This window comes from Adelges cooleyi, unplaced genomic scaffold, assembly GCF_023614345.1.
Source record: "Adelges cooleyi isolate 19-005CV unplaced genomic scaffold, UGA_ACOO_1.1 ACOO_flye_CR_arks_rails_tigmint_CR_PRNA_21, whole genome shotgun sequence".
Classification (NCBI taxonomy): Eukaryota; Metazoa; Arthropoda; class Insecta; order Hemiptera; family Adelgidae; genus Adelges; species Adelges cooleyi.
In genome coordinates, this window is record NW_026095871.1 from 2,071,829 (window position 1) to 2,086,549 (window position 14,721).

General features: G+C 34.0%; 3 protein-coding genes across 3 annotated transcripts; 2 read left to right on the plus strand and 1 right to left on the minus strand.

Moving 5' to 3' along the window:
- Positions 1 to 217: 217 nt before the first annotated feature.
- On the plus strand, positions 218 to 3,154 carry LOC126834226 (uncharacterized). The gene is made up of 6 exons (XM_050566001.1): positions 218 to 1,093; positions 1,599 to 1,739; positions 1,798 to 1,983; positions 2,494 to 2,678; positions 2,756 to 2,972; positions 3,044 to 3,154. Exons 1-5 carry the CDS (start codon positions 376 to 378, stop codon positions 2,933 to 2,935), a joined length of 1,410 nt encoding a protein of 469 aa, XP_050421958.1. The 5' UTR covers positions 218 to 375; the 3' UTR covers positions 2,936 to 2,972; positions 3,044 to 3,154.
- Positions 2,943 to 5,421, plus strand: LOC126834228 (uncharacterized). The gene is made up of 4 exons (XM_050566003.1): positions 2,943 to 3,266; positions 3,605 to 3,844; positions 3,948 to 4,073; positions 4,926 to 5,421. Exons 1-4 carry the CDS (start codon positions 3,050 to 3,052, stop codon positions 5,072 to 5,074), a joined length of 732 nt encoding a protein of 243 aa, XP_050421960.1. The 5' UTR covers positions 2,943 to 3,049; the 3' UTR covers positions 5,075 to 5,421.
- A 3,235-nt stretch (positions 5,422 to 8,656) lies between these two features.
- Positions 8,657 to 12,847, minus strand: LOC126834227 (26S proteasome regulatory subunit 6B). Its single transcript, XM_050566002.1, has 6 exons — positions 12,669 to 12,847; positions 11,866 to 11,955; positions 11,471 to 11,804; positions 10,937 to 11,140; positions 9,696 to 10,165; positions 8,657 to 9,040 (listed from the first exon to the last, which is right to left on the minus strand). The coding sequence occupies exons 1-6, from the start codon at positions 12,699 to 12,701 to the stop codon at positions 8,927 to 8,929; spliced, it is 1,245 nt and encodes a 414-aa protein (XP_050421959.1). The 5' UTR covers positions 12,702 to 12,847; the 3' UTR covers positions 8,657 to 8,926.
- Positions 12,848 to 14,721: the final 1,874 nt, after the last annotated feature.

Below are 14,721 nucleotides of genomic sequence, written 5' to 3' on the forward strand. Positions count from 1 at the left end.
TTTTTACAATACTTCATAAAAAGTATTACAAACGTTGAAATTGTAAAAAGAATATAAAATAATATGTTTGTTAACTTAGCGATAACATTGTTAATTATTCTCAAAACTATTTTCCATACATTGAGCAATAGTCGTAACACAAAAAGAAAATATTTTATTACACTGGTAGGTATAATAATTGATGTACTGAATTTTTTATTTTGTATGTAATGTAATAATAACAGTATTATAATTATGTGTATGTAATATTGTACGCATATATTGTTTACTATTATATATTATATTGTGGTCAGTAGGGCGTGTGACGAAATACACTATAGTATTATTCAATATGATTTTTTTTTTATTGAATACTAGACCTTTTATGGTAGTTGTATGATAATGCTATACCTACTGTTTAATTTGGTTTCTATGGTTTTTAATCGATGGACATGTCAATTGACTGAGTTTGAGATAGTTATTCTTATAATTGTCAAGAAAATGGACGACTACAACAGACCGGGAACTTCGGGTGGAACTACCGGCCGGTCGGAAGATGTGGACGGAAGAGGGACGCAGGCCATTGTCGATGGTCAAGTCGGCACGGACTTTGTGGAAGAGTTTTTTTCCGGAAATTTCGGTGTCGTCGACTTGAACGCGGTCATTTCCGACGAGAGCTTTGAGATCGTACCGCTGGATCGTTTCGTCGACGCCGTTTCGACGGTACCGGTCGAGTGGGAAAACCATCCGGCAACCGGCAAGGCCGAACCGCATGGCCCGCTACCGGCCGCCAACGTGCCTCGTGGCCCTTACTTTTACCCCGACCAACGGTTGTCGATGACCGGGCCCGCGTGTCCGCCTTGGTTGCACGCTAAACAGTCACCGGCCGGGACAATATCGGCGTCCTATCCGGCGGCTGAATCGTCTCTGCTGATCGTCACTTGCTCACCGGACGGCGGCTTGTGGCCGTGGACGACGTGTTGCACGGCTTTTCTAGCCAACTTCGTTACCGGCGGACTTTGTTTTTCCATGTTCGCTATGGACGAACAACATGTTCGTTACGACCACGCTCTTTGTCACTTAATAGTGTTCAACTTGACGGCCGCTGTAGCCAGTAAGATCTTATTCCTCGCTTTATTCCAGGCAATTGGTGTGGGCCAGCAAATGTCTTTAATTTCAAAAATTCATCTCCATTCTTATTTACTACAAACGTATCGCTTTTCCATTTTGTTATTTAATTTTAGTTTAAAATCTAAAAAAATATATCTAATTTTACATTTTAACTACAATAAACTTTAGAAGGACGTATTCCTCAACGTACTCGGCCTGTAAAGACAATAATTATTTACCCACTAAGAACCAAGTTGCCCGTATTATTGTTCTGAGTATGAATTTTAGTTTAAAATAGCCAAGAAGCCATTGCTACAATAAACCATTTCACTAATATTTTTTTTTTATTTATAATGTATTTACGCCTTGATATTTAAAAACGAACGTATGAGTCAAAAGTGTGTGTAAAGTGCATGTGTGTATGTCTAATTCTGTCAAATTTTTTTGGAGGGGGGGGGGGTCAGTACTTCTTCAATTTTTAAACCTCAAGATTGTCTTTTTTTTTTAAGTACCTCTAGCCGGCGTGCTCGTCAACATATACGGGTACAGGTGTATCATGGCACTGGGCGGCGGCCTTTTGATCTTGTGGCTGCTTATGCTGACGACGGGGTGCACGGCATTTTTTAAGACGGTTTTGGGCATCGTCGGCGGTAATGGCACGTGACTGTATGCGATTTTGTATAATATATTTATGCTACAGGCGTTTAGGTTTCGGGGCCGGTGCAATAAACGGCACTTACTCGCTGCTGTTGTCGGTGTTGTTCACCGAACGGAGGGCTCTGGTGCACGGCATAGTCTATGTTGGCGGAGTAGCTGGGCTCATGGTCTTACCGCCGGCAATCAGGACCATATCGGAGAGCTCGAGTTGGCTGTGCGTGGCGGTCGTGTACTCAAGTATGTCGTACAAACAGTCGTGGGGGTCACGAAGATTTGTCACGAGATTTGCATGCGTTCTGTACACAAATTTGTCAAATCCTCGTGACCTATGCTGGTCACATTACTTACTAGTTGAGCTGGAACAGTAGCATAGACAACATTTGATGGACTTACAGCTCACGGTTGGCATGCCTGCATCGCCTCTGTTTATCAATCCGACCGTAACAGGTCGGTTAGGTCACACATTCGTCTCTAAACTTCTTCGCTAAACGTGAACTATGCACTCTTTCGGTTCTTCTAATTGAATTCCTAGCACAAGTACCTAGTAAATTCCCCGGTGTTTCTTAAAGTGAACCGAGGGTGATGCAGGTGGTGCGATGCACCGAGGCCGCAGCAAACCGACATAGTCTAGATTCGACCTCAACCCAAGACTCTACAACTCATATGATCCGACAATGCTTTTTGGAGCCAGTCCGATCTTGGCGGCGATCGTAAAAACACTTAATGATGACATTTGTTTTGTTTCAGCATTGACGTTGGCTGTATTCGGATTCGGTCTGCTCGTGGCCGTCCCGTACCCGTTCGAGTTAAAAGTGTTGGACAACGACGACGAACCGTTCGGCACAAGGCGGATCAGTCGGCACAAGGCGCAGCGGGCTGCTTACAATCACCGTTTGTTCAGTAAACACTATCCCCGCGTCAAGTACCCGACGGTAAAAGAAGTGATCGGCGATCGACGGTAATTGCTAGCTGATAGCACGATGGTCAACACAATGTCGAATTTGCACAGGACCCGCATGGTGTTGCTGACGGAGGACACGCCCAGGACGAAAAGGATGCCGGATTTGCGCGACGAAGACGTGTCCAACCAAATCAACGACCGGCCGAGAATACAGAACGTCGCCAATTACTGGACACAGCCTTCGCCGAGCGGCGTCAGACCGTTGTACAGGGACGACGTACACTTTGACGGCAACGTCAAACTGTTTTCGGATCAAACGGTGAAGGTTCAGCGAACGACATTCTATTCTGTTTCACACCTTAACGATCAACAGCTACGACGACCACTTTTTTCCAGCAATCCATGTTCGACTATCACACGTCCGTGAGCCGACTGTTTACGGTGGAAGATTTGGGGAGAAAGTTCAACCGCACTTTCGACGTTTCGCAGGATCCGGCGCGGCGGTCGTTAAAGATAGCGTTTGACGTCGAAGGCATCGAATTAGGGACGTACGCGGTTCTCTTGTGCACCGACGGGCTAGTGAATTTCGTTCTGTGCGCCATACTGGCAAGCTTAGCAGGCGAGTAACGCTCATCATACTTACTAGGACTCGGTTAGGTTAGGTCCTAACTCGGTCACCGAACTCAAGGGGGTGGTGGCTACAGTAGTTTTAACGTGACGTACACAGAAAGGCAAAAGTCAGTCTGGCCATGGTTTCCCTTCTGGTTATTATGTGAAAGTATTTTTTTAAAAAAAAGCTATAATACTTAAAGGTAAAAACGTATTTCTTCATAATATAGAGTGCCAACCACTCAATGATGGAGTTTTCCCTTTCTTTTATGTTAGTTCATAGCTTTTTTTATATTATAACTCTATGGTGTCATTGTACGTTTCTTCTTTGCTGTGCCAATATTATAGTGATGAGCAAAAACGTCAAGAGGCCGCTGTACGAGGGACTGACATGTTGCACTTGCGTCGGACTGTTGCTCGGTCGGTTTTTCGGATTCGTTTTTTGGGAAACTACGCCAAAGAACGTTCCGTTTCACATTTCCTTCTTGTGCTTAGTAATTGGCGGCTTGTCCGTTGCTCTACACGCCACGTTCGACCACGACATCTCACTTAAGGCACTGACCCTGATGGGATACGGTATCTTTACCGGTGAGCCGAAAAACGTACCGAGCCCTAAGAGATAGTCAAGCGACAACCTTGGCATGTGATACGGACAGAGTGTTTTTTTTTATCATGATTTTTTTGTACTTAGAACTTTACCGCTGCGGTTTGAAATCCACAATGTGCAGACTGATCGAAATTAGCCGGTTCACTCAGTTCCACACCTACCACACGCTGACTCGTGGAATAACTTCGACGGTTTCGTTCATGTGGATCGGTAAGAAGAGGGGGGTGGGGGTGTATCCAATTATTATATAATATTTTACACGTGGTACCCATTGTCATGAACTCGAGCCCGGCTCCAAGGGGTAGGCGACAAAGGCATTTCAAACCCGTCTCATTCACTTATGCAAAACTTGTGTGGTTAAGCGTTTGAGCCGGGTCTGATTTTACTGTAGTGATGGGAATCCGAAAATCCGGATTTTCACAAAAAAACGCTATTTAAGCTACGTTATTTAAGTGTTAAATAATTTTACAATATAAAGCTGTGTACCTAAGCAAAATGTGTTTGATAAATATGTAAAAATAAAACAAAACATCAAAAAGATCAACTGCTTTTGGATTTCGGATTTGCTGAAATCCGAAAGCATTTTATAGACAAATTTAAGAGTTTTTTTTTTTAATTTTCATCAACAAATTTTACTTAGGTACACATCTTCATATTGTAATAGTAATTAATATATGTATAAGATTTTCAAGTGGCTTAAATAGCGTTTTTTTTTTTAAAAAATCCGGATTTTCGGAGTCCCATCACTAGACTATAGTTCATTCATCAGTGCCTGACGTGGACGTATTCTTCTAATATCTTTCTTCGAAAGCTGGAAGAGCCGAGCACTTCCTAGCTCCAGTGTAACGTTAATACGCATGTTTTACCATTATTGGCCGTTCAAGTAGGCACACAATACGGTCAATTATTATGTTAACAAACCGTAGCACGTCTGACACTTCATATTAGCGGTTTAGCGTTGTTAAACGTTCCGTAGGGTGGGGGGAGGGGGTTTCTAAGCAAAACACACTGTTGCTGTTGTGAAATATCCAAATTATTCTAATGATGTGTAATAATGCGCAGGTTCGATGATACAACCAGTGGCCAATACCGGAAGTTCCGTATTCACGCTGTGCGGTAACGCGTTAATATTCAGTGCGTTTATTTTGCTCTTCGGTCATTTGTATTTGAACCGTCAAAGAACAAACGACCGGCTGCAAGATTACCCGTGATGGCGGCGGATATTTCCACGTGTAGAATATTCATTATATTTGTTAAAAAATATAATACACAAATGTTATGTATTAAACGAGCGTTGAGCCTGATGTGATCACAAAACCAATATTTTGTATTTGAAAATATAAAAACAGTACTATCATAAGTCCTGTCCTACATTAAGACGGCTCAATTGCTATAAAAAAAATATATACACTAACAAAATAATAGCGGCGAGTGTGATATGTGAACACAATAGTATTATTGTGTATTACAAATATGAGAACAGTACTATGGCACTCTCCTTTTTAAAGTTTTTAAAGGGCTAATGGACAACCGATCTTAAGGGGTTTTATGATTTTTTTCGTGGGGGGGGGGGTGAAGAGGGTTTACTCAACGCAAAGGGGTTTTGTACAATACGCGTAATACGCACTGTTGGTATACGTTTCCCAACGCGCGTGCAGGTATAGCCGGTAATAGATCAGATATTATTTTTACATAGGTGTGTGTTAATTTGATCATGTGTTGTATATTTCCCTATAAACACTTGTACCTGTGTCGGGCGAGCGCGTGTTGCGGAATTGTGTCCCTACGCCGTGCCTGGCTAGTTGTTGAATAATAGATCACCGAGACAAATCAATGAGAAAGTGACCGTGCGGATCTCGACGTCAGCAACACACACACTACCGTTGTACACGGTGAACTATATAGCCGATACTTAGAAAATGAAAAAGTAGTATAATAACAGGCAATAGCTATTCAATGTGCCTACGTACCTAGTTTTTGATTGATATCCGACGTCGAAAATTATCTATGAACTACCGCGGCCGATTTTTCGAAAAGAAAAAAAAAACTCAAAGATCTTGAACAACTACAACAAAAATATATTATAATATTAGCGGCCGTATAAGATGTATCTCATTGGGTTTAATTGATAATATAATTTGTTTTTTTCATAGTATTTCACAATGTTTATGTTCCTACCACCTCTCAAACTAATAGTTTTTATAAATTCAAACTCTTATAACTTCAAAAATAGTTGTTCAAGCCTGGTTAACAACCGGTCAAAATGTTAAGTCAAATATTCTTAGCTTAAAAATTTAATAAAACGTATACGTTACTATTTAAGTTTTAAAAGTTGGTATAAAAATAATTAGGGGAGGGTGTAAAAAAAAATTGTGATCTCATTCTATAAAAACACTATGAAAAAAAAATTACATTTTTTTATTAAACCCTATAAGATATGGCGTTACCAGGATTAAGCCGGCTTCAGTACCCTTGATCATTTCAGAAATATCTGACAGTGCTGCAGCCCCTAAATACCCGGTAACTATTGAAACGTCGAAAAAAATAGGCTGTATTATCAATTTCGAGTCAAATTTTGAATTCGACTAACGCCCAACCGGTAGTATCAAAAATGTTTTTAGTAATAATCCGTTTTGCATATAAGTATTTGGCGACAAATCTAGGATGTTTTGTTTACAGTTTACTGCATAAAAAACATAATAATATGTAACTCGATAGGTAATAATTTGTTCAACATTTAACCACAGAATAATTTAATTTAGATTTTCATCGGAGTGTATTTTTTTAGTTAAATGCGACAATGTGTTCCTTTTTTGGCCTATTTTATAAACTGACCAACCGGAACTTATTCATAATTGTATTGTGTTATTAACCGCAAAAAAAAATCTTAAAACGGTTTGTTGAAAAGTTTACACCGCCAAAAAGCGGTTTAGAAAATAAAATTAATTGTCGACTAGGAGGTAATCAATAGAATAATTTTTAAAATGCAATAATATTCTCTACAAGTTGTTATTTTTACACTCCTTATTTTTATTTTTTTATCAGTTCATTAACTTGCCAATCAATAATTTTGTTTTGATAATATTTTATTGAAATAGGTACTAAAAAAAATAATAAATGAATAGATTTTGTTTATAGATATTATTACATTTTGTAACATTTTATACCCATGTGTTGTTTATGAAGTTAAATTCAATATATGTGTGTGCGTTTTTTTTCTTCCAACAAGTGCCTATAGAAATACTGTATAATATATATATATATATATGTTTTAAAACTCAATTGCTGTATTATAGTAGTAAAGAAAATCCAGAGAAAGCAGTGAGCCAACACTAATAGTGGGAGGTAAAATTATATGATAGCATTTTTTTTCTTATTATTAGGTCGGAAAACTCGGTAAGGCAGTGGGAAATGTGGACAATATATAAACGAATATTTTACTTAAGTCTTATACTCAGTTTGAATACAATACGATTGATTCAGTCGCGTTGATAATATATTTGCCCAGAACATATTTTGTGCGAAAAAAAAACAATATGAAAACCACTCAGGTACGTGGAATTACATATATTTAATGAATACCTACTTACAATTACCTATTTGTTTACTTTTATAGTTAAATTTTGTCATAATAGATCATTTTTTTATAAAGTTACGATATGCCTATATTTATTTAATTTGGTATTTTAAAACAGGCTTTTAAATTAATTCTTAGAAAAAAAATGATTATTTTTTATTTATTTAATTAAAAATATGTTAGGTCAAAATTGATTTTAACGTTACACCTACACTAGTTCATTGTGTTTTTGTCTAATAGTAGATACACTAATAAAGATACAATAAGATAATAATTTTAATATTTTAGTTAATTTTAACTATCGCTGTGGGTTGTTGAGTAAAACCTTTTATTTAATTATGGAATCCTTAATGTCTTTTAATTGCCAATTCTAAAACATTTAAAGATTTTGTATCACTATTTAAAAACAAAAACATTTTTTTTTTTTTTTAGTTTAACATTATCAACGGTAATAACTGAAATTAAAGCAATACATTAATGATCTTTTATTTTTTCATATAACAATTGGTTTTTATAAAAATATTTTCAATTTTATGATTTGATTTTGTTCATTAATACTTCACTTGACAGTATACTTTAATACAAATTTGCAGGGCCGTCTTGGGCTGTGCAGAGGCACTTGAGCACATAGAGTGGGGGGAGGGGCTTTAAGAAAACCCCCCAAAAAAAAGGAAAGATGTAAATTGTTGTATTATTTGGGGTCACCTATCAGGCCAGGGCCCTGGGTTCATGCCCCACATGCCCTTAGGGTAAAGATGGCACTGAAAATTTGTTTAAAATTCTTTTTTTTTTTTATTTAGGTGTTTGTTGTCTTTTTCATCGTGTCCATACTTGCCACTGGCTACTCTAGATCTTTGGAGAAACGTGATTTACAGGAAGTCGAAGACAATGAAGCGCTTTACACTTCACACGGCAACTACGGAGGCGGCGGTGGCCACGGACACGCCACGTCTTACCAAAGTTACGTGCTACACGCTTTCCATCCGTCCAAATTCCACGTCAAAGAACACTGATCGAACCAAATGAGCACGTCGTCGAAATTAAGTCATCCCACGAACAAAGCCTACGATAAAAACTGTTTGCAGATTCAAAATGCAAAACGTTAATAATATTGTCCTTCGTTTCACCATTTTGTAATCAGATTGTAAGATATTGTTGTTTGTATTAAATAAGATCTATTATCAACAGATAAAACATACTCATTCGTCATAGTATATACCTATTATACATATGTATTCTGTTAATTGTGTACTGATATTTTTCACTTAAACCGAACGCTTTAAAATATGTTTATATAAAAGTGAAATAAAATATGTTTATTTTTTTATATTATTAATGTATACTTTAATTTTTTTAAATACAATCTCTTAACGATACGAAATGTATTATCACACTCGAGTGTTGTGTTTACAAAGAAAAAATAATATAATTTCTTAAACTAAATAATGTAAATAATTTTTTATAGAACTCAACTTTTTCACAAAATTTAATTGTAGAACTCGTGTTCTGATTCATCTTTTTTAATGTTGTTTTTGTATCCTTTTTCGAAGTCTTTAGGTAGCACAATGTATCGGTTTTCACGTACTGCATGCATTCCAGCCTAAAAAATAAAATAAACAGTTCATTGGGTTGCAATTGTTTTTTTAAAGTGTCATGGAACATAGATATTGTTTTTTCAAAATGATTAAACAGACAGAATATGTTGCCCAAGACCAAACTTGTTCGTGGTCAGGTGAACGACCAAATTTTAAATAACACAAAAAGACTTAACAAAACATTAGTTTTTTTTTTTTATTATTTTGATAAATTGTTTTATTAATGAATAGCGTACGGTTTAGTTCTGAAGACAGACCTTACATAGAGACTGTTATGTCAAAACAAAATTTATTTTGTGGATATATTGAAGAACAAAACAATGTCAGACTTTTTTTTTATGGAATACATATTTCAAATTCAGTCTGACCTGTTTACTGTCATCTAAATTTGCACGATTAAAATGTTATAGTTCAATAAACAAAAGTTAAAGAACAAATTAGGAAAACCTGTAAAATAAAAATGTTTTTTCTTCGATTGTAATTACTTTAAAAATCCGCGTTAGAAAAATTTGTGAAAATGCATAGAAATCCTATGTGGACCCTTTTTGCATTCGTCTACATATATTATGGACTTAAAATATAATTTATCAGTTATTCATCAACGATAATTGTCATAATAAGGTGAAAGCATTATTTGTTCAAATAACAATGTTATGTTACCTCTTGACAAATGGCATTGATATCAGCTCCAGAAATCCTGTCTGGTCTAGCAACGTAATCTTCCAAGTCGACTTCTTCGCTGAGATTCATTTTAGCCGTTATAGTAGAGAACACTAAACGCTTCTGTCTGCGATCTGGCAATGGGAATTCAATTTTCCTGTCTAATCGTCCGGGACGCAATAAAGCGGGATCTAGTGTATCAGCTCGGTTAGTGGCCATTATCACTTTGACATTGGTGGTTTGATCGAAACCGTCCATTTGGTTGAGCAACTCCAAGAGAATACGTTGGACTTCACGATCAGCACCAGTTTGGGCATCGAAACGTTTTGTGGCAATCGCGTCAATTTCGTCGATAAATATTATAGCTGGTGAATTTTCCTTAGCTAGACGGAAGACATCACGCACCATACGTGGACCTTCACCTAAATACTTTTGAACAAATTCCGACCCGACAACACGAATGAAAGCAGCTGAAAACAAAACAAAATTTTTACAGTTGAAATCACAAACAATTGTGTGTTAAATTCATTCTCCAATTTGTGTAAGTCCATAAAAATAGATTTTATACAATTAATATAATATATATTATTTAAAAACTTTTTGTGCAAAATTTGTCACTTGTAACTAATATTAGTGTTTGTAACAAAAAATTATAGGAAAATAGTTGTACAGACAAGGCAGATTTTTTTTTTAAAGTAAAATGCGTTATTATTACAAGTCAATGATTAGAATACATTATTTATAATTATAATATTTAATGTATTATTTAGTATTACAATAAAATTAGTAGTAATGTAATTTTTGGTCATACTTTAATACAAGATTTTCTGTTTAATAATAGTTCAATAGAACCTTTTTTTATTTGTATTGATCAAAAATATAATCTTAAAAAAACTGAATTTCTCAGCATTTTCCCTAGGTAAATACTTTCCTATATTTGGTTTTTTTTAAGTATAATTTGTAGTTAAATAAGGTTTTATTGAATCAGAATAAAAGTCCATGGAAGAGATTCAAAAGGAATTCCAATTATCGATTGGTATATTGGATCACAATAATAGGCCTTAATTTTGTATGTTGTGTACGAGTGGAACAAAAACAGAAAATAACAAATCCCTTTAATAGTTGTTACAAATTACTATGACAATAATTGGTTTAAAAATATATTTTATCATCGCATAAACATTATTTATTAGTTAAAAGGCTAAAATGTTTTTTAATTTAATCAGTCGTATTGTTATTACCAGTAGTGTGATGAGCCACGGCCTTAGCTAACATGGTTTTTCCACATCCTGGTGGACCGTACATCAATACACCTCGAGGTGGATCAATACCAATTTGCTTATATAACTCAAAGTGTGTTAATGGCAATTCGACCGCTTCACGAATTTCTTGTTTCTGCATGTCCATGCCTCCGATATCAGAATATTGAATATCAGGTTTTTCGTCTGCAATTGTACAAATGATTTTATTGTCAATTAGTTTTTTTTCCATACAAATATTGAAAAAAAATTGTTCCCTCAAAAACTAACAGGTTTCACTTGTCGAACTAAAAACACCACTTCAGACCTTTGATAATCCAAGTTGAAGCTCGGTTTTTTATTGGCAAATTGTAACGTATTAGTTATTGTACATGGTATCGATATTATCTATCTGTATAAACTCAGTTATCTAAGTGTTTATACATTTTTTTGTGAAATCTCCCTTCTCCTTTCCCCAAAAAATCAGGACACGAACAGTCATACAAACGTGTCTATTATTTTTTTTAAATTACATACCGGCCTGTAACATAGATATGGAGGAGTCTGCTTCAGGAGGTAACACATCGACTAGAGCGTTACTGTGTTTATGTAAAGCTACGCTGGCCGATGGTTTGAGTAGTTCACGGTCAATGGTCGACAATATGCGTACATAGTAATTTGATCCAGTAGTACTGCCGACAATACCAGTGTTCTGGTCGACAGCTTCGAGAAACTGTCCGATCACTAGAGGCACACTCTGAATACGTTTTACTTCTTCTTGGGCATGTAAATATTCTTTTTTCAAATTCCGCTGTTCATCTTTAATGTATTCTTCTTGAACAGTCAAAAATTCTAAATATCTTTGTAAACGCTGAAATAAAAAGTGTAATCAAAATATATGTTCTTTTGTCACCTTTTGTACGAAAACTTACCTTATATCTAGAATAGTGATCCAAGCTGTCTAATCCGGCTTCAACGTTATTCAAGTTCGGTAAGGTTGGCTTAGCGTCTTGGCTATCATCCTAGGTTAACATAAATAATAACACATGTATAATTAGTTTAAAAAATGTACAACATAATGTAATAAAATAGTATGTTCAATATGTTTGCCGGAATAAACTAATATTGACTTGGCAAAAATTTTTTAATTTATTCCATGTTAGAACTCATTTTTATTGTTTACATATTATAGATGAGAAACCCTACAATATAAAACACTATAATATTGTTGTATATTATACAAATGTTCAAAATAATAAAAAAAAATGTAGCATTTGTTATACTTCACTAAAATATATTAAATTAATAAGACAAAAAAGAATTGTTTAAATACAGGTATAAAACATATTATATTTGTTATTATTTATACTTTAAAATACTCGATTTTATTGAAATGAATTCGGTGTTAATACATTTTTTTTTTTAATGCAAATGTAAATAGGCACTGTATAATTGCATTTGTTTAATAAAAGATGATAACATTATTTTCAGCTAATTAATAAAATAACAATGTTACGAGGATCTAAAATCATACATTAATAATATGGAACGGATAATGGTGTATTACTAAAATTATTAGTTTTCCAAACGTTTAATATTTAATTAGCTTCAAAGTATAATAAGTATACCCTGAACAACAAATATAATATAATAATATATTAACTTTGACAAAACAAAATATTTTAGTAAATCAGGTCCAAGTAGTTGATATAACTGTAAATATTTTTTTACGTACCCTTTCCGGTAAAACAATACCGATTTCTTCCATTTTATTAATATGTATATCGTATAATTATTATTTAAAACTAATTAAACAACTTTAAAATGCTGGGTGTTAAAAACGTTTTTATTTTATTCGAGTGTTAAATGTACTTGGTTCTGCTAGAATATTATTTTCCTTTATTCGTTATCAAAATGATTAATCACAATTTTTATGATAGCACTAACATAACCTCAAAAAAACATAAAAGTAAAAAACACAGATGTAACGATATGAAGTTATGGACGAGATAAGCGGACGATGTTTGTTATAAAATATATTATTGTGTAATATACTATATAGCAAAAGAAATGGGAAACTTTTTTATATATTATATTTTGTTTACAAATTTACTTGTTATTATATACATACCTCATGTTACAGATGCCCAATGCAGCATGCATTCCCTGTGCCTTTTTGGAATTTTTTATTCATTATAGACAATAGATAGAAGTTATTAGTTTTGCATAACTGTTCTGAAATTTGAATCGTTGCCAATAAAAATGTCCATTATCATCCATCACGTTTATTTTGACATATATGTATATATATTTATATTATATTAACTAACTAATAATAATCTGTACATTGATGTATATTGTTTACGAATAAAGCAATACTTTTTACATAATGTACTATTTGTTTACTTTTCGAATTTCAAATAACCGAAAAAAAATGACATCATAAGCGAACCAATTCTGATTGGTTTAAAATTTGAACACTGTATTATCAATATTATATAGGTGGCTATTTAAAATTCTATAAACATATTATATTATACAACATACCATAGAATTAGCAATTCCTGTCAAAATTGGCAACGATGGAAAAATTGCCTATAATGTTACAAAATAGAATGTTGGGCTGTAATACCCGATTTTTTTTCCTGTATGATTTTTGTATTTTACATTGAACTAATAAAGTGATTTTTGGTGATTTGTTTTATTAAAATATGTACACCTTGTTATATATTAACATGGTTTTTATTTTTAATAAAATAAGTACCTAGGAAAACAATACTGTACACTCGACGGTAAATTAGTCAATTATTGTAACACATTAAAAAAATGTTATCTACTAATTTAAGTTGTAAAGCTGTAGGTAACATGTTTCACTTCATACATTCCATCAACACTTGAAAAATGTGCGAATGCGATAGGACGTGTCAATACAGGCAAGTTAATTAATATATTAAATAATTGATATGATTATTATTATACCTATTATAATACTGTGTATCGTTTAAAACTAAATCTGAAACAAATCATTACCTATTCGTTTATTAACGTTTATTTCTTAGTTCTTGAAAGGTAAAGTATTTTACTCTTCATGGTTTGCTTTATAACGGTTTTCGAAGATTCACTTTTTGACCATTAGATTGTGCTCCAATGTTGCGTTGTCGTCGAAACAGTATAGTTATAGTAATAATTACATAGATCTTTACTTAGTTGATTCTTAGGCTTAGGCAACCCTAAATACAAAAAAAAAATGTAGGTTAATTGTATACATAAATACGGTACACACGTATTATAATTTTACGCTATTAAGTGCATAGAAACAGGGAACTTGAATAAATAGAGCAGGTTCAGGTTATAATACAGTTTTTAATTTTTTTATTTTATTGCAAATGTGCTATTCGGACAAAAATATAATACTTTATACATATTTTACTTGTATAAGTTAAAAGTATGTTAAAATGTATGATAATAATATACTAATTAGTCCTTTATACATCTTATGATAAACATTAAACTTATGTTTTGGAGTTTTTTTAATGTAAGTATTACACACAAATAATAGCAGCATCAAATTAATCATTTAATACTACCTACTAAATTAATCACAGATATTTCCATTGTATAACTCATTTTAAAGGCAAATATCTCCAAATCTAAAGCCCACCGAAACAAACTAACGTCATTTTTTTAATTAGGGCCTTAATGTCGGTAAAAAAATAAAGTCAATTCTTAAGACCACAAAGTGTGTGAATGCATCATGCTGTTATACATCAACATATAATATATTTTTT

Bases quoted from the DNA above. Each gene is read 5' to 3' on its own strand.
- LOC126834226 (XM_050566001.1), top strand. From the start codon at position 376: ATGATAATGCTATACCTACTGTTTAATTTGGTTTCTATGGTTTTTAAT. The intron at 1,094-1,598 runs GTAAGATCTTAT...TTTTTTTTTAAG, and splicing joins CTTGACGGCCGCTGTAGCCA to TACCTCTAGCCGGCGTGCTC. The intron at 2,679-2,755 runs GTAAAAGAAGTG...GAATTTGCACAG, and splicing joins CCCGCGTCAAGTACCCGACG to GACCCGCATGGTGTTGCTGA.
- LOC126834228 (XM_050566003.1), top strand. From the start codon at position 3,050: ATGTTCGACTATCACACGTCCGTGAGCCGACTGTTTACGGTGGAAGAT. The intron at 3,267-3,604 runs GCGAGTAACGCT...CCAATATTATAG, and splicing joins CATACTGGCAAGCTTAGCAG to TGATGAGCAAAAACGTCAAG. The intron at 3,845-3,947 runs GTGAGCCGAAAA...TTTTGTACTTAG, and splicing joins GGGATACGGTATCTTTACCG to AACTTTACCGCTGCGGTTTG.
- LOC126834227 (XM_050566002.1), bottom strand. From the start codon at position 12,701: ATGGAAGAAATCGGTATTGTTTTACCGGAAAGG. The intron at 11,956-12,668 runs GTACGTAAAAAA...ATGTTAACCTAG, and splicing joins GTATTGTTTTACCGGAAAGG to GATGATAGCCAAGACGCTAA. The intron at 9,041-9,695 runs GTAACATAACAT...TTTATTTTTTAG, and splicing joins TCAATGCCATTTGTCAAGAG to GCTGGAATGCATGCAGTACG.